The sequence below is a fragment of the Cydia pomonella genome, chromosome 3, assembly GCF_033807575.1.
Source record: "Cydia pomonella isolate Wapato2018A chromosome 3, ilCydPomo1, whole genome shotgun sequence".
In the NCBI taxonomy this organism is placed as follows: Eukaryota; Metazoa; Arthropoda; class Insecta; order Lepidoptera; family Tortricidae; genus Cydia; species Cydia pomonella.
This window is the reverse complement of record NC_084705.1, coordinates 22,365,557-22,387,156: the sequence shown is the minus strand read 5'-3', so window position 1 is coordinate 22,387,156 and position 21,600 is coordinate 22,365,557. Positions and strand designations below refer to the sequence as shown.

Genomic DNA, 21,600 nt, shown 5'->3' with positions numbered 1-21,600 from the left:
CTTATGTTTTTTTTTTTTCAATTAAATCATCATAACAATGTCATTTACAATTTTCACGCAATTCATGAAAGCTATGATATAGGCTCTAATTATAACTCCTTATTGAATGTAATGTAAATAGACTTTACAGTACATATGGTGCTATTTTACCGCACTAGTGCTCTAATCAGCACATTACGTAACTATGTCGAAAATTTAAAGGGCCATATGTACTGTAAAACGTTGTATGGTACATGTACGAATAGGTAATTCGCAACTCATGACGATTTAAAACACTCCCTTCGGACATGTTTCAATTTATCGCCACTCGTTTCGAATTTTCTATTTTTCGCACTTGTATCGTACTATTACTGTGTCTGTGGTTTAATTTCGTCAAACATTATATACAACCCTAATTACTTTATACAATTTTCTCATATACTGTGCCTATGTTCTGCTGGCTGACGGGATACAATAACAATAAAAAATACAGTAAAATCGGCTTGATAAGCTTCTGAGGGGGCGGAGAAAGTGAACAAAAGGACCAGTGTAAAATGGTGTATTACGCGGGAAATCGTATTAAACGTATCGAATCAACAGTATTTGATCCATCCGCATTCAGTTTACCGTGCAAGTTTTCGTTCGCCGCGTCTACATTTCTGCAGACACGGCACGGGCTAGCCGTGGCGGTGCAGCCCCGCGAGCACCAGCGCGACGTTGCGCTGCAGGTGGCGGGCGGCGGGCGGGCCGGGCGCGCCGGCGACGGGCAGCAGCGGCAGGGGCGCGGCGCCGGGCGGCCGCAGACACGGCACGGGCTAGCCGTGGCGGTGCAGCCCCGCGAGCACCAGCGCGACGTTGCGCTGCAGGTGGCGGGCGGCGGGCGGGCCGGGCGCGCCGGCGACGGGCAGCAGCGGCAGGGGCGCGGCGCCGGGCGGCCGCAGACACGGCACGGGCTAGCCGTGGCGGTGCAGCCCCGCGAGCACCAGCGCGACGTTGCGCTGCAGGTGGCGGGCGGCGGGCGGGCCGGGCGCGCCGGCGACGGGCAGCAGCGGCAGGGGCGCGGCGCCGGGCGGCCGCAGACACGGCACGGGCTAGCCGTGGCGGTGCAGCCCCGCGAGCACCAGCGCGACGTTGCGCTGCAGGTGGCGGGCGGCGGGCGGGCCGGGCGCGCCGGCGACGGGCAGCAGCGGCAGGGGCGCGGCGCCGGGCGGCCGCAGACACGGCACGGGCTAGCCGTGGCGGTGCAGCCCCGCGAGCACCAGCGCGACGTTGCGCTGCAGGTGGCGGGCGGCGGGCGGGCCGGGCGCGCCGGCGACGGGCAGCAGCGGCAGGGGCGCGGCGCCGGGCGGCCGCACCTCGCACTCGTTGCCGGCCAGCTGGCGCAGGTGGAACCACGTCGCGCCGTAATCGTACTCCAGCATTGCTTTGAAGAACTTCACGGCAAGCTCCTTGGGGTGTACAATTGAGATTTAATACAGTATAAACTGACAAGGCGGATAGGTACTTTAATGAGAATCAAATCGCTTAACCCTAAGTTTAGGTCAGGCTAAATAATAATTTCATCATTATTAAAGATTGGACAGTCTTTATTAGCAACTTGTCTCTGACTTAATTTGTGCAGTACATATTTTGGACTTTATAAACGTAGGTATGCAGAAAGTACGCATTTATTATTTTATTTTATTTATAAAGCTTGTGTACCTACGTGTATTCCTTATCGTAGTGGCAGGATAGACATTTAAAATTACACAAAATTTAGTTCATAAACACGAAATATTACCTGCAGAGGCTTGGGCTGCTTGCTGCTGAGGTAGTGGTCGGCACTCGCCATGGCGTCCTGCAGGCGCTCGGCCTCCAGCGCCAGGTCCGGCGCCAGGGTGCGCAGCGCGCCGAGCGCGCTCGCCTGCGATTAGTAAATAATACATGATTCTAGAGAACATAACAATACTCGCAAACCTCGTATCTCCTTCGAATGGAGTTAAGAGGTTTCCAACTTTAGGTGTGGTAAGCTAAAGTCGTAAATCAGTTATCTCCTTCAAATGGAGTTAAGAGATTTGTGATTTTAGCCGACATAAGTCTGCACCAGTAGCAAGAGAACGTTTATGTCAGGTATAAACATTGTCTTGCTCCTGGTGCATTCTCTTGAGCTACATACTTACTTGCTGGTACCTGAGGTTGAGGAACTAATCTCGACTATTACGCTGTCTATAAGAGGAAAGTAGGATATGGAAGGTTAAAGGAAATGAGCTTACTAATCATGAGATCGTACAAACATGCATTTTTATATCAGCCTGAGAGACATGATGACGCTAAGACTCGACACAATTGTCGGCTCTGATGTCTAAGACGGCACGCTATTGTCTATATCAGTGTAGGTATGTATCGAGTATTTCCCTCACCAGTAAAGTTACCCTCACGACACCAACATAAAAGGGGGCCTCGCCAAGTGACAATAGCTTTTACGAAAATTTTAGGAAATATAATCACCTCACCTGACTTTTCATTCCTATATTCGGCCCAGATGTTTGTATCCCGAGTATAGAGTATTTTTTTATACTACATTGGTGGCACGCAGGCATACGGCTCGCCTGATGGTAAGCAATCTCCGTAGCCTATGTACGCCTGCAACTCCAGAGGAGTTACATGCGCGTTGCCGATCTTAATACTCCAGACACTCGTTGAGCTCTGGCAATCTTACTCACCGACAGGAACACAACATTATGAGTATTAGTATTAGTGTATTTGTGTATTACCTGCAGCCGGTATGCGGCGGAGCTGCGGTAAGCGGCGCCCGCGTCCTTCAGGTGGCTCTCGTGCGCCGATTTGTGCAGGAACGCGTATATGTGGGGCAGCACGTCCCTGAAAAGTCGATCTCAATTCAGCATCATATGGTTACAGAGTCATTGCAGGCGAATACGAAATCTTAGTTTTAGATTTTGAGATTTTCAGTGTGACTATTGAAATAAAAAGTAAAAGACAAGAAGTAGAGGTAGAACACTAAATGTAACTAAAAATAACATAAAATTATAAGAGCTGCACCAAATGGTCCCTACTCAGCTCACATGACACTTCGCGACGTTAATTTTCAGTAAGGCCCAGTAGATGGACTAGGAGGCACTCAAAAGGTGGGCACAATTTACAAGACAGTTTAGTCCAAATATAAATAGCAACATAAAGCGGAATGATGAAAACACGATTTAAAATATTGTACCGAGAAAAGGTACCCCTGCATAGAAGTTTGCATACAAAGATGATGCGAATAGTATTACTGAGATATTTACTTCAAAAGGCAGATCGACTCACGTTGCAGCCCGTTGCCTGAGGAAGTCCTTAGCCAACGCCGCCATAGTAACGAGCAGTTCGAGCGCGCGGCGCAACACCACGGCGTCGTCCGCGGCGCAGCGCGCGGCCAGCGGCGCCCAGCACGCGTGCGCCAGCGGCAGCAGCTCGTCCGGGTACCGCGCCAGGATCGGGAAACCCTCGTTTAGAACCTATACGAAAAATAAATTTACTACTACTGTTAAAAACGGGGTATTTACAGTAGGTTCACAATACTTCTCTTCTTCCTAGCGTTGTCCCGGCATATTGCGGCTCATGGGAGCTGGGGTCCGCTTGACAACTAATCCCAAGATTCGGCGGAGGCACTAGTTTTTTACGAAAGCGACTGCCATCTGATCTTCCAACTTAAGAGGGTACAACTAGGCCTTGTTGGAATTGTTCGGTTTCCTCACGATGTTTTCCTTCACCGAAAAGCGACTGGTAAATATCAAATGATATTTCGTACATAAGTTCGTTATTATAGATATGTCAAACTTAATAATAAGAATTTTCACAAAAGGATAGTCAAACACCAACATTTTATAAAAAATGGTAGCCTAGAAGTTCCTAGACAGTTGTCTAGGATAAAATCTAAATGTCAAAAAAATACGGATTACCTGATGTACCTATACACTGAGTTATCAATTTCATCACCCACCTGCAGCGCTAGGATGGCCACCTCGGTATTCTTCGACGTAAGGAAATTGAGGCACCGCCTGAGAATAGTTCGCGTCACGACGATATGCCGAGGCAGGGGAGGGGTTTCCTCTGAAAGAATTGTCCTAATTTACTGGGTACCTACACTACATAATTCCGAAATATTTTACGCCGAATTTTAGAATATCGAATTAAATTTGGGAACATATTTCGGAATAGTTGGGTGTTGGCCAATTAACTATTTGTGAACTTTTAACACTACAGGGCAGAGTGTTTCGATTTTTTTAAATGATGTATTGGGTTCCAATTTACCTTGATGCTAAACCGGATGGAATGGTCAGACAAAACCATTACAACTCAAGATATACAATTCAAAATTTCACTACAACAGTTTGAATCTTTTCTCCAGCCGTAGATTCTCTATTAGTTAGACTAGTTAGAGGCATAAGTTACAGTTCATTTCATTGACCTAACATTCATCTAACATTGTAATTGAAACTTTATGAAAAGGAATGAACATACAGAAATAACAATAATCATTCTTGATACAGAATGTAACAAAATAGTGGGGAGCCGTTTAAGGACATATTCGGTATTGTGTTTTGATAAGGAAAATATAGAAAAACAAATGTTAACGCGAGAAAAAGAAATATATGGGGTAGTTGGGGTTCTAGTCCAAAATCTAAACATTTTTCGATTTCGATCAATTTTTTTTCTCCTATTTCCTAATCAGAATATGATACCGATATGATGAAAGAAGAAAATAAAACAACCAACCTGTAACCTTATCATCATAGTCCAGAATTCCTTCCTCTCTAATTTTCTGATCTTCTTTATACATCTCCTCTGCGCTTTGTGTTGTCTCCGCCTCCTCGTTTTTCATTAGCTTATCCATTTCCTCGGTATGCGCCAGATATTCCATCAGGTCCTTCAACACATCAATTTCTTGGTCCTTTTCACTTTCCTTTTTTTCTGTCGTTTTAGATTCATCCTCCGCAGGAAACCATTTTCGGATACAAGTGATGAATGTCAGGAACACTTGAAGGTATGCTTGTAAGTTTTTTTCGTGATATTTATCCAAACTTTGAACTAGAACCTAAAATGTTAGGTAATATTTAAAAATATGTCCCACCTATGGTTGATGTTGGTTTTTTTTTATTTTATGAAATAACTACGAATATATCAATTGAAGAAATAGGTTTAATAAGATTTTAAGAGTGAGTTACTATACTTACGTCTTCCACTATTCCATAGAGACAGTCAAGTATACTAGCGTCACTGTACTGCATAACCACGGACATAATTTGAAGTGCTGATTCAGTGTTCCAAGCCTAAAAAAGAGGATATTGCTATTCACAGCTAGTTGCATAAAGCCGACCTGATAATAGTGAAGCCGAAATATTACTAAATCCATCTTATTTGCTGTTACGATAATCGAGTGAAAGAGGCATTATATAGTGTTTCTGTAAGTAATGCCATATACATCCGATTGTCGCAGTTTAAACAGTTGCCACTATTAATATTTAGGCTCAAGGAGATTATATGTATTACATAATGTTAAAGCGAACCAAACAATTCAAAAACATTATACCGAGCGCAGTAGTGATTAATTACCTACCACATAGCGAGCGTCCACTCTTCTGCTACTTTCACGGATGGCTCAGCGTGCAGTAGAGGAGAGCTACTTTTTTAGGATTCCGTAGCCAAATGGCAAAAAACGGAACTCTTATGGATTCGTCATGTATGTATGTATGTATGTATGTATGTCTGTCTGTCTGTCCGTCCGTATATCACAGCCACTTTTTTCCGAAACTATAAGAACTATACGGTTGAAACTTGGTAAAGCCTGACCGGTAATATATGATCACGCGCCATGTTGCGGAATTTCATTGGAACTAAATTTTTCATACTAAACTGAACTGTCACCCTATAGATGAGACAGAACAGCGCCCTCTTGACAATGATCATATATTTCTGGTCAGGCTTTTATTCAGTGAACCGCATTAAGATATTCACACAAAAATTGCAAAAAAAAAAAAACAATTTTGGGGTTCCCCATACTTATAACTGAAACTCAAAAAAATTTTTTTCATCAAACCCATACACGTGGGGTATCTGTGGATAGGTCTTCAAAAATGATATTGAGGTTTCTAATATCATTTTTTTTTAACTGAATAGTTTGCGCGAGAGACACTTCCAAAGTGGTAAAATGTGTCCCCCCCCTGTAACTTCTAAAATAAGAGAATGATAAAACTAAAAAAAATATATGATGTAATGTACATCTCCACCGAAAATTGGTTTGAACGAGATCTAGTAAGTAGTTTTTTTTAATACTTCATAAATGGTACGGAATCCTTCATGGGCGAGTCCGACTCGCACTTGGCCGCTTTTTTAGTATGACAGAGATCTGGAGTATGAAGTAGTTGGTGGTGCAGCGAAGATATCCGGTACGGAGTCGTGTTCGATCGCCGTCGCGACGTCGGTGATCACCTTAACGCTCGTTACAGTAAGTGCCCCAACTTAAGTGAATATTTACCTATGTTAGGGCAGCATTGTATAGCGTCTCGTACACTATACTAGTAGAGGAGTGATTCAAACCTTTTTTAGCCGGACGGAGATCTGGTGTGTGAAGTAGTCGGCGTTGCAGCGGATGAGGTCGGGCACGGAGTCATGGCCGCACGCCGTCGCGATGTCGCTGATGGCCTTCACGCCGGCTAGGTGCAGCATTTCGTACGTACTACCTGCGGGTACAGTATACAGTACACACACAGTGTTTAAACAAAAATAATATACATAATAGTTGAAATATGGTGCAATTTCTTTACTTTACATACGGAAGGCGAAGGCCGAGCCCCGCTTAGAGTGGGTTATTAGGATGGGAACTTACCAACTCTCTCCAATATCAGACAGAGCGTCTTGAGCAGATAGGGCTGGAAGTCGGCCATGAGCCTCCTGGCCATGAGGCCGACGCCCTCGGTCAGCAGGCACGCGAGCGCCATGTTGCGCCGCGCCTCGGCCGGCGTGGCGCAGGCGCCGGCGGCGCGGCGCGGCGGGCGCGGCGCCGCGTAGCTGAGGCCCGTGTAGCGCGTCTCCGTCGCGCCCTCGTACAGGCCTGGAGGGACAGACCAAGTCTTAGTATATCCCTCCTTGTTTTTTACTAGAGTCAGAACAAGCTAAGTGGGCTGCGATTTTGATATTGTATAATATACTTGACTTGGTACATACTAGTTATGTACAGAATGTAGCATTAGTTTATGAGACTGCTAGTTTAACAGTCCAGACGCGGTTTATTTATTTAGTATAAATTTTATTTTGACACTTGGAGAGACTTTACACCTCCAAATTTTATTAATATTAGTACTCTGACATTGGGGACCTTTTACATCTCCAGATTTAATGTGTTTTTAACCATAGAGACTATACATCTCTATTGTATTGTAGTAATTATTTATTTTAAGATTATTATAATGTAATGTTTACCCAGGTATTGGCTGTTGTATTTATAAAATGTTGTTATGTATTTTTCATGTCACTATATGATGTTACTGTAAATGTTGTATTGACTTGTAAAAGAGCCCTTGAGGCCTACTTGCAGAATAAAATTTTGAATTTTGAATTTGAATTTGAATTTTGAATTTTGATAGCCCAGCCTGTGCAAGAGTTAAGTAAACGTCATAATTTCATAGAAGTTTGACGTTTAAAATAACACTTGCGCTGTCTGGGCTGTCCAAATCGCTGCCGATTTATCTTGGTCTGATTCTATTCAATTAATGAAAAAAATATAACCGTAAACTGCGCGCTCTTCCTTAGAGCATCTGCGTCCACATCAATACTAGACGTAACACAAACACTCCGAAAATACCGGTCTCTTGTTTTGTTTGTATGCGTTACGTCTTTAGAACAAAATGGATTTAAGCTGCGCATAGGGATGCGCAGCTAAGTGATTTATTTCTACTACAATTACAATTCATCCATATTCTTCGTCAAAAAATATATGTAAAGTATAGTGTAATAGCTTCTTTCCGTGTACCCACTGTGTGTTCGTAGCTGGAATACGACCCTCGTGTCCAAGCGCGGGGGTCCTACACGGAGGGCTTGAGGGTCTCTTCTGTCTTGGGCGCCTCTTCACTGCTCACCTAGAGCGACAGGTACCTACCATATGTTCTCCGTGCACCCACTGTGTTCGTACCTGGCACGCTGTCCTTGGTCCACGCGCGGGGATTGTACACGGAGGGGTCGAGGGTCTCTTCTGTAGTGGGTGCCTCTTCGCTGCCTACCTCGAGCGGCAGGTACCACGTGCTCTCCTCCGTGTACGCACTGAGCACGCGCTGCGCCAATTCTGCTGGGGCGTTAGGAGCTGCAAATATAAAATTGTTATACATACTCAAGGATACACAACAAAATCAGAATTCATAAATGGGATGATTTCAAAAATATGCGTTGCCCCTATAAGCGTCGAATAGTATCGACGCTGCCTAGCAGCCCGTCAGGCTCCACGACCATCACATACCTGACACGAGGGTGTTGGCCAGCGCGGCGCTCTCGGGCGAGTGCGGCGAGAGACGGTCGAGCAGCAGCGAGGCGCACTCGGCGCCGCCCAGCAGCCGCGTCAGGCTCCACGGCCATCACATACCTGACGCGAGGGTGTTGGCCAGCGCGGCGCTCTCGGGCGAGTGTGGCGAGAGACGGTCGAGCAGCAGCGAGGCGCACTCGGCGCCGCCCAGCAGCCGCGTCAGGCTCCACGGCCATCACATACCTGACGCGAGGGTGTTGGCCAGCGCGGCGCTCTCGGGCGAGTGCGGCGAGAGACGGTCGAGCAGCAGCGAGGCGCACTCGGCGCCGCCCAGCAGCCGCGTCAGGCTCCACGGCCATCACATACCTGACGCGAGGGTGTTGGCCAGCGCGGCGCTCTCGGGCGAGTGCGGCGAGAGACGGTCGAGCAGCAGCGAGGCGCACTCGGCGCCGCCCAGCAGCCGCGTCAGGCTCCACGGCCATCACATACCTGACGCGAGGGTGTTGGCCAGCGCGGCGCTCTCGGGCGAGTGCGGCGAGAGACGGTCGAGCAGCAGCGAGGCGCACTCGGCGCCGCCCAGCAGCCGCGTCAGGCTCCACGGCCATCACATACCTGACGCGAGGGTGTTGGCCAGCGCGGCGCTCTCGGGCGAGTGCGGCGAGAGACGGTCGAGCAGCAGCGAGGCGCACTCGGCGCCGCCCAGCAGCCGCGCTATGCTCCACAACCGAGCCACCGCCGCGCCGTCCAGATGCCGCAGCTTCAACCACGGCGATGATGTTGGCGCCGTGGTGCGCATGTCTACACAATAAAATAAAAATTGGAGGAAAAACTTAGATAATGTTTACAAAACGCAATATTTGTACTAAATGAAAGTAGCAAATCTATATATATCGGCGGCCGCCTCCAGCAGCGCACACACGAGGTACTGCGAGTGTTCGGTGCTGACGTCAGCTGTCATCACTCGTGTAGTCTGTACCTGTCGTGTGCCGCGCGAGCAGCACGAGGTCAGTGTGCAGCGCGGCCGCCTCCAGCAGCGCGCTCACGAGGTACTGCGAGTGTTCGGTGCTGACGTCAGCTGTCATCACTCGTGTAGTCTGTACCTGTCGTGTGCCGCGCGAGCAGCACGAGGTCAGTGTGCAGCGCGGCCGCCTCCAGCAGCGCGCTCACGAGGTACTGCGAGTGTTCGGTGCTGACGTCAGCTGTCATCACTCGTGTAGTCTGTACCTGTCGTGTGCCGCGCGAGCAGCACGAGGTCAGTGTGCAGCGCGGCCGCCTCCAGCAGCGCGCTCACGAGGTACTGCGAGTGTTCGGTGCTGACGTCAGCTGTCATCACTCGTGTAGTCTGTACCTGTCGTGTGCCGCGCGAGCAGCACGAGGTCAGTGTGCAGCGCGGCCGCCTCCAGCAGCGCGCTCACGAGGTACTGCGAGTGTTCGGTGCTGACGTCAGCTGTCATCACTCGTGTAGTCTGTACCTGTCGTGTGCCGCGCGAGCAGCACGAGGTCAGTGTGCAGCGCGGCCGCCTCCAGCAGCGCGCTCACGAAGCTCTGGAGCGAGTGCTCAGTGCAGAGGGCTGCGGTCAACGTCTGAGGTTGCGCAGAGTCCATCATCATCTCAATATAACCGTATAACATGTTCAGAGCTGTTAGTTTGCGGGCGGAATCTGAAACAAACGGATACTATAAAGTTGTCGTTATAGTCCTCAATCCATATTGGGCTAGCGAGGGGACTAGAGCTCAAAACCTCTTGTGATTTGATGCCCCTTTCCAGTAATAAGTATATACAATACGATGCTCCCGCAGGCTGTCAGCCACGTGGAGGTTGCAGTGCTCCAGCCCTCGTCCTGCACTCACCGGTGCAGCACCCGCGGCAGGCCGGTGAAGGCGCTCGTGAAGTTGTCCCAGAGACTGTCGGTGACGTGGAGGCCGCAGTGCTCCGCCCCTCGACCTGCACTCACCAACGTTGTTCAGCACCCGCGGCAGGCCGGTGACCGTGCTGATGAAGTTGTCCCGCAGGTTATCGGCCACGTGGCGCTCACAGTGCTCCGCCCCGCGACCTGTACTCACCGACGTTGTTCAGCACCCGCGGCAGGCCGGTGACCGTGCTGATGAAGTTGTCCCGCAGGTTATTGGCCACGTGGCGCTCGCAGTGCTCCGCCCCTCGACCTGTACTCACCGACGTTGTTCAGCACCCGCGGCAGGCCGGTGACCGTGCTGATGAAGTTGTCCCGCAGGTTATCGGCCACGTGGCGCTCGCAGTGCTCCGCCCCCCGACCTGCACTCACCGACGTTGTTCAGCACCCGCAGCAAGCCGGTGACCGTGCTGATGAAGTTGTCCCGCAGGTTATCGGCCACGTGGCGCTCGCAGTGCTCCGCCCCCCGACCTGCACTCACCGACGTTGTTCAGCACCCGCAGCAGGCCGGTGACCGTGCTGATGAAGTTGTCCCGCAGGTTATCGGCCACGTGGCGCTCGCAGTGCTCCGCCCCCCGACCTGCACTCACCGACGTTGTTCAGCACCCGCAGCAGGCCGGTGACCGTGCTGATGAAGTTGTCCCGCAGGTTATCGGCCACGTGGCGCTCGCAGTGCTCCGCCCCCCGACCTGCACTCACCGACGTTGTTCAGCACCCGCAGCAGGCCGGTGACCGTGCTGATGAAGTCGTCCCGCAGGTTATCGGCCACGTGGCGCTCGCAGTGCTCCGCCCCCCGACCTGCACTCACCGACGTTGTTCAGCACCCGCGGCAGGCCGGTGACCGTGCTGATGAAGTTAATTGTCCCGCAGGTTATCGGCCACGTGGCGCTCGCAGTGCTCCGCCCCCCGACCTGCACTCACCGACGTTGTTCAGCACCCGCAGCAGGCCGGTGACCGTGCTGATGAAGTTGTCCCGCAGGTTATCGGCCACGTGGCGCTCGCAGTGCTCCGCCCCCCGACCTGCACTCACCGACGTTGTTCAGCACCCGCAGCAGGCCGGTGACCGTGCTGATGAAGTTGTCCCGCAGGTTATCGGCCACGTGGCGCTCGCAGTGCTCCGCCCCCCGACCTGCACTCACCGACGTTGTTCAGCACCCGCAGCAGGCCGGTGACCGTGCTGATGAAGTTGTCCCGCAGGTTATCGGCCACGTGGCGCTCGCAGTGCTCCGCCCCCCCGACCTGCACTCACCGACGTTGTTCAGCACCCGCAGCAGGCCGGTGACCGTGCTGATGAAGTTGTCCCGCAGGTTATCGGCCACGTGGCGCTCGCAGTGCTCCGCCCCCCGACCTGCACTCACCGACGTTGTTCAGCACCCGCGGCAGGCCGGTGACCGTGCTGATGAAGTTGTCCCGCAGGTTATCGGCCACGTGGCGCTCGCAGTGCTCCGCCCCCCGACCTGCACTCACCGACGTTGTTCAGCACCCGCGGCAGGCCGGTGACCGTGCTGATGAAGTTGTCCCGCAGGTTATCGGCCACGTGGCGCTCGCAGTGCTCCGCCCCCCGACCTGCACTCACCGACGTTGTTCAGCACCCGCGGCAGGCCGGTGACCGTGCTGATGAAGTTGTCCCGCAGGTTATCGGCCACGTGGCGCTCGCAGTGCTCCGCCCCCCGACCTGCACTCACCGACGTTGTTCAGCACCCGCGGCAGGCCGGTGACCGTGCTGATGAAGTTGTCCCGCAGGTTATCGGCCACGTGGCGGCCGCAGTGCGCGCGCACCGCGCTCGAGCAGTACTCTGACACCTCGGGGTGCGAGTCGCCTGAGAGCGCCAGTAGCAGGTCCAGTGCGATGGAAACGGACGGCTGCATTGTTCTGGGACAAAAAATATTTACAAAAAAATATGATTATGAATTAGGTGAAAACTTTACCATGCCTAAAAGCAAAGAGGATTTGAAATAGAGGTGTATTGTCAAAAAAAATTGTAGCCTCATAAATTTACTGTCAGCTTCACTGATATGTGTTAATAATAGTAATAATTCAGCCTATATACGTCCCACTGCTGGGCACAGGCCTCCTCTCATGTGTGAGAGGGCTCGGGCTATAGTCCCCACGCTAGCCCAATGCGGATTGGGGACTTCACATACAACTTTGAATTTCTTCGCAGATGTAAGCAGGTTTCCTCACGATGTTTTCCTGCACCGAAAAGCTAGTGGTGGTTGTGGTGATATGTGTTAAATATCAAAAAGTGGCGCCATCGTACTGGGCACAAGGCACAACCTAAAAGTTATGGCGCCATGGCTCGAAACGATGCCGCCATACCTTTGGCCTTTGATCTATTAGATGGCGCGACTTTTTGATATTTAACACGTGAAACACATATCAGTAAAATACGTTCTAAAAGTTCAAATCATGTGTCGAAAGATGACAGTAAATTTACTAACTTTGTAGTCTTTGACAATCCACCTCTATTTCAAATTCTCTTTGCTAAAAGTGAGTAGGCATCTCACTCGCTCATTTAAGCTTAGCTTACTATAACAATTCCACTTCACAAATTCATTACACTGAAATTCGTAAAATACCGAACAAGTTTGGTAAGCAATCCATTGTCTTCAACGTCAGTTTGACTTATCGTGCGCCTAAAATATTTTAGGAGTTTAAATTCTTTGATAATACAGTAAACTTCAGAAATAACTGACCCCCCTGCATAGAAATTTGTTTGCAGGGTAAGGTATGACTAAAGATGTCAGACGGCTCACTGGTGGCACTCTGTAAACAGCCTGGCACAATACACGCCGACCTCGCGGCGCACTTCAGGGTGATTTTTCGTGATCCGTTCCGACAGACTCTTGCTGATCAGCACCAGCTTTTCGCCCGCCATCGAGAACCACTCCGCCGAATATTTGGATATCTCCTGAGCGACAACTGTATTACTAAAGATGTCAGACAACTCACTAGTGGCACTCTGTAGGCAGCCTGGCACAATACACGCCGAGCTCGCGGCGCACTTCAGGGTGATTGTTCGCGATCAGTTCCGATAGACTCTTGGTGATCAGCACCAGCTTTTAGCCAGCCATCGAGAACCACTCCGCCGAATATTTCGATATCTCCTGAAGGACAACTGTACGACTAAAGATGTCAGAAAACTCACTGGTGGCACTCTGTAAGCAGCCTGGCACAATACACGCCGAGCTCGTGGCGCACTTTAGGGTGATCGTCCGTGACGAGTTCCGACAGACTCTTGCTGATCAGCACCAGCTTCTCGCCCGCCATCGCAAACCACTCGGCCGAACGTTTGGATATCTCCTTGGGATTCTTTTCTGAAACAATCTTCATGTGAGGAACCTTTTCCATTTGTTCTTAATTTGGTACTTACATCAATGGTACAAATAATAGAACTAAGGATATGCAGCCAACATGACGCCATTCATTTATTACGTAAGACGATTTTGCGAAGATGATTTTGTTTTTGACCCTCTCCCAACCCTATGTAGGAAAAAATAAGAATAGGCCGACCCCGTCCCCTCCTATTTACTATTTATTACGTAAGAATCTAAAGTAAGTTTAATTTGTTGATAATGATCAATTTTCATTTTATTCTATAGGTTTTCTTCATTATTTATCTTTACATACGATTTTATTAAATCCAGGGGCTCAAACCCACTTAACTTTGCGCATTTTTGTGATAATGTTAACTTTGCGCATTTTTGTGATCTTACATAAGAAATATCAAGACTCCCCCCAATGTCCTTGTAAGAAAAAATAAGATATTATCGTACCCCCCCCCCCCCCATATCGTCTTACGTAATAATTTAATAAATTATTGGCGCTCATGTTTAAACATTAAAAAAATACATTTAAAACTACAGAATTGAATAGTCAATTCGAATCTTGAAAATATTAACAATAAAAAAACTGGTAAATCGGTCTTTTGGCCAATGAGGTACAACACACAGCTGCAAACTAAAGGTGCATGATGAGGGAATTATATTTAAAAAGTGGTTATCCACTTTTGCAGCTCGCTGTACATCATAGAACAAAGAGAATTTGAAATAGAGGTGGATTGTGAAAGTAAACTTTGTAGCCACAGTAAATTTACTGTCATCTTTAGACACATGATTATAACTTTTAGAACGCCATTTGACTTTGATCCTTATTATTTTACTGATATGTCTTAAGTTTGTTAAATATTAAAAAGTGGCGCCATATGGCAACAATCCAGCTCTATTACAAGTTCTCTTTGCTATAGAATTATATGATTGGTCGACGGAGACACATAATGTTATGTTTGCATTCGAGATCAGAATTGAATAGGCTATAATGCTTTCGATTGTTTTACTTCATTGCAGTTTCTTGTCGGTTTATCATTTAAATTTTGATATTTTGCATGCAATAATATACACTAAGGAGCAAAACTGTCCCAATAGTAGCATATTAGTAGAACGTGGAGAAGTTGATGTCGATCAAGGGGAGGGGCACATGGTTAATACATAACAGTACTCATTGAAATTTTCTACAAATCGGCCTAACATATGATGTACTTGGCATTTACGGTTATTTTGTAATTTCGAATCGAAAAGTAGAAAAAAACACATTTTTCTTTTGTCCAATATTTCTAGTTCCTCCTATGAAAACTCCAAATAGGGAACCATAGATAATTAAGAAATTTAGCCTCTTTAAGGCGGATTTGTAGGAAATTTCAAGGAGAACTGTTATGTATTAACCATGTGCCCCTCCCCTTGATCGACATCAACTTCTCCACATTCTACTAATATGCTACTATTGGGAAAGTTTTGCTCCTAAGTGTAAAATAAATATCTAGAAAATTTTAAATGATCTATTGATCAAATCTTCTAAATAAAAATAACTCACCAATAAACGAAATACATAAAATAACATAGAAAATACCTTAGCAATATCAATTACCATTACTGCTTACTTCTTTGTTAGATTTTCGCTTGTCAATGACCATCTTAGCGAAGTCCTCGGCCGTTATGGTCGAGTGCTTGATCAAGTATTTGTCGTTCATCGTGAGACACAGTATGCGGTGTATCGCGTCTATTGCTGCCTGAAAAGTGTAGGTACAGTCAGCGTCAAATACTTTGTAGCAACCAAAGTAGCCAAATAGTTCGGTACACCATATATTTAGTATGGTGTACCGAACTATTTGGCCACTTTGACTGCTACAAAGTATTTGATGCTGACTGTACAGTTAACAATATGTACGTCACATAATCAAAAATTCAAATTCAAAAAACTTGGAAATTCCAAGTTGGAATTAACATTTTTGACTCTGAAATACAAAAAAAATATGCTTGCTAATCGTATTTCTTTACCTAGTATTTGGTCCGCAATTGGCACATAAACCAAGCATGTACAGACTGAATGAATTCTATTCAAAAGGTGTCCATTGTGGAGTAATCTTTCGCTTTCGCGAAATGGAACCTTGTGTCAATGTAATATGTGTAAGCTTGTATGTATTGTTAGGCAAGTTTTTTGCTTGCATCTTACTATCGTGATATTAAGGAGTTTATAATGTGTTTGTGATGAGGCCCCAATAATATTGTATCTGTAGTCTAGAGGACTTGCTAGATTCTGATAAGCTATCAATCCTAATCCCGTAACTCTATCGTAAAATAGGGGTAAATCCTTACCACTTGTACCGCGTGACCAGGGTTGTCGGGGCAGGTGGCTACGTCCTGCAGCGCCGCCAGCACGCCGGGCAGGATGCTGGCCAGTATGTCCACCACCAGTGCCTCCAGCGGTATGTCCTTTATGTGATACGCGTCCGTCAGCCGGCGATGGCAGCCGGTGTGCGCCGTTACGGAGTTGATGGCTGCCAGTCTGATAACAAATCATAGTAGGTTTGTGATGTAGATTTCGTGCTCTTAAAGCTCAGAAAATATGCTAAGTTAGAAAAGTTATAACAAAAAAAACGCAAGCATCTCGAAAAGCCTGGATGTTTGACAGGGAATGGGGTAGTTAAATTTTTTTTTTTTTTAGGAGAAGCTACGCACACGACAACATGGTGGTAGGTGTATATGCTGACTGGCAAGGTAGACGAACACGAAGACAGCCTGCATGATGAGCGACACCTGCATGTGAAGCATCATCTTGCAGATGCAGTCTCAATGTTCAACACTACTAGTGCTACAACTACAGCTAAAATGTAACATAGATATAACTAACCTCAGTGCCCTGAGCCTCTCCAGCTTGGCAAGGTGGACGGACACGAAGACAGCCTGCGCAATAAGCGACACCTGCGTCCGAAGCATTTTCTTACGAACGCGGTCGTCGATGTGCAGCATTAGCACTGTGAGGCACTTCATAACAGAGTGCTTTAGCTCCTCTGGCACATCCGCAACTGAAATTATAATTCATGAAACACCTCACTTCCAATAAAAATACTCCATAGAAAATTATATTTTATACAAAAAAATTGGTTGAATTTAATATGTCGTGAGGCACAAGGCTCGTGACTACCATTAACCTATCATAGGTTTATTTTAATTTAAACCTTGTTGTATAGTAAATTGGGATGAATTCTCTTTGTTTAGTAGAGCAATTTGATTCAATTCATTACTCTTGTTTCAGACCTTGTGTTCATACTATGCAAAGAAACAAAAGAAATACTTCTTTATGTGGTTTATGAAAGGTTCTAACTAGAGTGACTAAAAAAACGTAAATTAAAAATTAAGTAAAAATTTGGTCTTACAAACAAAATCATGGGAGAAAGAACAAAATTTCTCCTCAAGAGATATATGCGTAATTCTAAGCTTAGTAATGTTTTGATTGAAATAATTTTATGTTAAGTTATATTTTGCATTAAATGACTAACATACTTTTTGCTAAGTTAACAGAGGCAGCGTTAGGCGTGGGCGACGTGGGCCCCCACCTACGGCCTCACGGTACAAGGGGCCTCGCGCCTCAAATAAGTACCTATATCTGGGTAAGGTAAAAACTAAAAATGCCAGTGCCTCCAGAGGGCCTCACAAAATGTACCTTGCCCACATAAAATTTTGGTCTTGCCCCGCCACTGTATGTTAAATAGATTAACTGATGCAAAAATCTTACAAACAATCATATACATAATTAGAATGATAATCATACTCATGCCAGGCTTGGACTTGTCAAACACCAGGCTGAGCAGCCCTGTTTCTATCTTAATGCACATCTCGAAGCTGATCACTGTTACTTTTTCAAGCACCACTTGGATAGCATCTATTATCCTCCACTGGAGCTCATATTTTTTCCTAAAACATACAATAAATTAAGTTTTACTATGCTCTAGTTTGTGAGTTAAAATAAGTAGCAACAATAAATGTGTCTTATTAAGTTTTCAGGCTTGACAAAAGTATCTACACCATAGGGAAAGGAAAGGAAAGGGAAAATTAAATTTTAAAACAATAATTTACCAAGAAATAGAGTTTAATTGATCTCAAAAAAAAAAAAGTTTACAAGTAAAAATATTAAAATTCTATTATGACCTATCTTTTCCAGCTGTCTCCAACTTCACCTTATCATTTTTATTATTATGAAAATTATACTAAAACTTATTTCAACTCCTAAATGTTACAAAAATACACTCGCAAAGCCCATGATACAATTTATAGCAGAATTATGATGAAGGCAAAGTTATGTACTAAAGAAGGGTTTCCCAATTTTTCAAGCCTGTGGCGAACTTGCAAGTTTAAAATTGAATCTCTGCACCCTAACCTTAAAAGGTTTTCTTAGAATTAAAAAAGGTAAACAATCTTGACAGATCTTTTCATTCAAAAGGGGCTTTTAAAAATCAGTAACTATTACTTATGAAAGCAAAAGAATGTAAATAATTGTATATGTTTAATAATTGTCACATATTTGTTGTGGCTTATTTTTCAAAAGTGTTTTTCTATAAAAAGATATATCATAATCTTCTTTCTAATGCTAAAAAAAAGAACTATAGTTAGGCTATTCGAAATAGATAGGTACATGATGAGGATTGCCTCAGGTGCCTGCACTTATTGAGAACCCTTGTACTGAAAGCAAATTTAGGGTATATAATATTTTTGCCAACCCTTATTTTCAAGGATAAAGGGGTTTGTTCATGAATATATATAATTGCAGATGCACTGCAAAGTTGCTTGATAATGTGAGACCTTGATCAAGATCATATATCATTGTTTGGATAAATATTTCTTATTAGCAAAGTACTTTCCATCTGCATTACTTCTATGAAGTCCAGATTTCTATTTAAAATATAATATAATTTAATTCAATTCAAACTATTTATAATTTGCTTTTGGTATTCATTAAATGAGACAAATATGAATATGATTTAAATTTAAGTTTTAATATTGAGTTTTCTTTCATCTTACCATGCAATGAGAAATCTGAGGCTTGCTTATTGGAGTGTACCTAAATATATTTTTAGTTTAAATGTGCATAACACGTTAGTGTGGAAAATGCAGAGGGTAAACAAGTTTTCTGACTTACTCAATTTCAGTAGACTTTATATGGGTTATGAATGGGAACAAGAGGTACTGCTGCAGCTCCTGCACGGCCTCCTTCTTCAGCTCGCCGACGCGGCTGGTGAACTGCGCAATGGAGTCCGTGTTGGGGCACATCATAACAATATCGCACACTGGCTTGATGTGCGCAAACGTCTGCTTTAAATCCACGTTCATTTTGTTGCTTTATTTTGGACAATCCAGATCCTAGTAGCACTTCAGGTAGTCTTTGCACCTGAATGTACCTAAATCATCTTCTACGAGTCCACTAGCAAATCAATATCAAGAAAGTAATTAATAAACTCTCAGTCACTTTCCACTTCTACAATGTAAAACCTTAGATGTCTTAGAGCGAAATAGGAATGAGCAAGAGCAATCAGGAACGGTTTGACAGGAAAAGATATATAGGATATATGAATAAATGAATGGCGTCGAGATTGCCTTGCAAGTAATTAAAACCTGACCTAGAGGCTTTGCCAAAATAATCAATTATAATAAATTTGACTTAATTTATACACTTTTCCAATTTTCACGAGTTATTTGGAAAAATCTTTAATTTTACACATTTTTGTAAAAACGCCAGAGCAATGTCTAATGACAATGACATTAACATTGACACATGGATGTTTTTTTTTTCTTTTTCTAGAGGTACAAATGGACGAGATGCTCTTATAGAACTTTCAGTAGGAGTAGCAGAGTGATTGTTTGTCTCGTCACAGTCTCATTTTTTTTATATTCCCCACCGTAAATTTTAGTATGGCTTATTATGGAAGGTAGAGGCAATGAATAGAATCTCCATAGGCAGAACTACGGAAGGATTCCACACTCCATAGGCAGAACTGTTGCAAGTGTCCAGCTGTCAGCTATAAATAATAGTTCCAAATCACTCCAGAGTAGCGCTAGAGTACCTAAGAACCTAAATGTTATGGCTCCTCTACACGATGGCCCAGCGTAGGCCAGTCCAAGGGACGTATTTATGCGTTAGAGGGAGCAAGTGATATTGCTATCTCATTCCACTGCATAGCTGCGTCCCTTAAACTGGCGTACGATGGGCCATCGTGTAGATGAACCCTTACTGACGGAGTGAAGTGCGCTGTCTGTGATTAGATTTTTTTCTCAAGTATTCTACGCCGCGCCACCTATTTATGGTTTTTTTATCGGACACTTTTTGGTATATGGAGATTCTATTCCTTAACTCTACCTTCCATTATGATAGTTATGTATATAGTTATGATGGGCAACAAATAACACGACCAAATTAAGTACCTAGGTTGTTTTTGGTATGTTGTCAAGAATGTTGAAACTTGTTTTTAATTTGCCTCATTGCATTCTTTTTCTGTCCCTCACGGGCGCACGCATAATATATTGCACATCTAGCTGATCCTCCATGGATCTCCATCTATTTTTTTTTATCATATTTATTTACAATAACAATATACATAATGGATATATACAGATGATTACTACAACTAGCTTATATCTAAAATAGGCCCTTGAGGCAATGTACCAAGGATGCTGGCGGCATTTCCTCGTTGTATCGCAATACTGATACTTTGTGCGAGGAAGCCGCCAGCTCTTACCGCCAGTTACGTCAACCAGACGTTTCGCGATTTCTCCAAAAAACTTGTGCGCGCTGGGACCCCATGGACCTAGAGTTTCAACGCCAAATGGTACAAAATGGTACTCTCTACCGAGGCTCTTATATTTATTACGTTTCAAAATTTCGGCGCATTCCGCCGCTGCGCCCGCTTTTACCTTAGTCCGTTGGAGGTGGGACGGTGCCAGTGTGTCTACGCAGGTAGCATCCCACACTAACATCCGTCCCAAGCTCCAAGGAACCAAGGACACCCCATCAGGCCTCTTGCAATCATCCCTGATAATGCCAGTCGGCTCAAGAAGAGCAGGCACATTGGTGGCAAGAGATCGATGGATCTATTTAATCTTTATTGCACAAAAGAAAAACAATCTTATAGTACAAAAGGCGGACTTAATGCCACGAGGCTTTCTCTACCATTCATATATCTATGTTATTTACATTTCAAATATTGTTAACGATGTGCTAATATTTCGTGAAACGGAAAACGATTATCAGGCCTGACATTGGGACTGATTTCGGGCCCGATATCGGGAACTGGGGATGTAATTGGCGCTTAAAATTATTCGAAGTGACATAAATAAAGCATTGAATATGTAGAATATTACTATAAATAAAGCTAATAATAAAACGTAGTGATTATATGCTCTTTGCTAATGTAAGCTTATGTTTATTAATAGTCATATTTTGACTAAATGAAACTCGAGTGGGTTCCCCTAGTGTGAAAATATGGAACTAAAATGTTGTCCAAGGTTTAAATATATACTTTATAAACATATTAAATAATGAATGTACCTAATTAATTATAAATATTGTTATACTAATTTAGAAATACTACATACTCATATTCAATATTCATTTATATATTGTACAATAGTTAATACTGCTAATGAAAATAAAGTAATGTTATTGACTTGGGATTGGTTGCCAGTTCCTATTCGTGCTCTTTTATTGAAACAAAGTGGGTTGATCGAGTTTTGAACTGGTAACCGATAACAAGTCCGAGCGGCATTCGGTGCTTGGATTCCGAGGTGTAAACAAGTGTTTCAAATATAGTTAGTTGAGTGAAAAACTGTGGTTTGATTACTTCGATTTAACCTAACACGTGAAATTGGGTCATATGCGGTAATGGTTTAACATAT

The 21,600-nt window shown here is 45.1% G+C and overlaps 1 protein-coding gene across 1 annotated transcript; it reads right to left on the bottom strand.

Moving 5' to 3' along the window:
• Positions 1-1,074: 1,074 nt before the first annotated feature.
• LOC133516663 (TELO2-interacting protein 1 homolog) lies at positions 1,075-20,325 on the bottom strand. Its single transcript, XM_061849683.1, has 20 exons — positions 18,851-20,325; positions 17,486-17,628; positions 16,565-16,739; positions 16,030-16,219; positions 15,302-15,443; positions 13,527-13,695; positions 12,063-12,250; positions 9,940-10,128; positions 9,074-9,265; positions 8,711-8,824; positions 8,144-8,311; positions 6,842-7,066; positions 6,553-6,695; positions 5,190-5,285; positions 4,732-5,050; positions 3,956-4,065; positions 3,283-3,470; positions 2,733-2,838; positions 1,760-1,882; positions 1,075-1,427 (listed from the first exon to the last, which is right to left on the bottom strand). Exons 1-20 carry the CDS (start codon positions 19,039-19,041, stop codon positions 1,209-1,211), a joined length of 3,390 nt encoding a protein of 1,129 aa, XP_061705667.1. The 5' UTR covers positions 19,042-20,325; the 3' UTR covers positions 1,075-1,208.
• Positions 20,326-21,600: the final 1,275 nt, after the last annotated feature.

Bases quoted from the DNA above. Each gene is read 5' to 3' on its own strand.
- LOC133516663 (XM_061849683.1), bottom strand. From the start codon at position 19,041: ATGAACGTGGATTTAAAGCAGACGTTTGCGCACATCAAGCCAGTGTGC. The intron at 12,251-13,526 runs GTGAGTTTTCTG...TTTTTGTCCCAG, and splicing joins CTGCTTACAGAGTGCCACCA to AACAATGCAGCCGTCCGTTT. The intron at 1,428-1,759 runs GTAATATTTCGT...GTACACCCCAAG, and splicing joins AGCAGCCCAAGCCTCTGCAG to GAGCTTGCCGTGAAGTTCTT.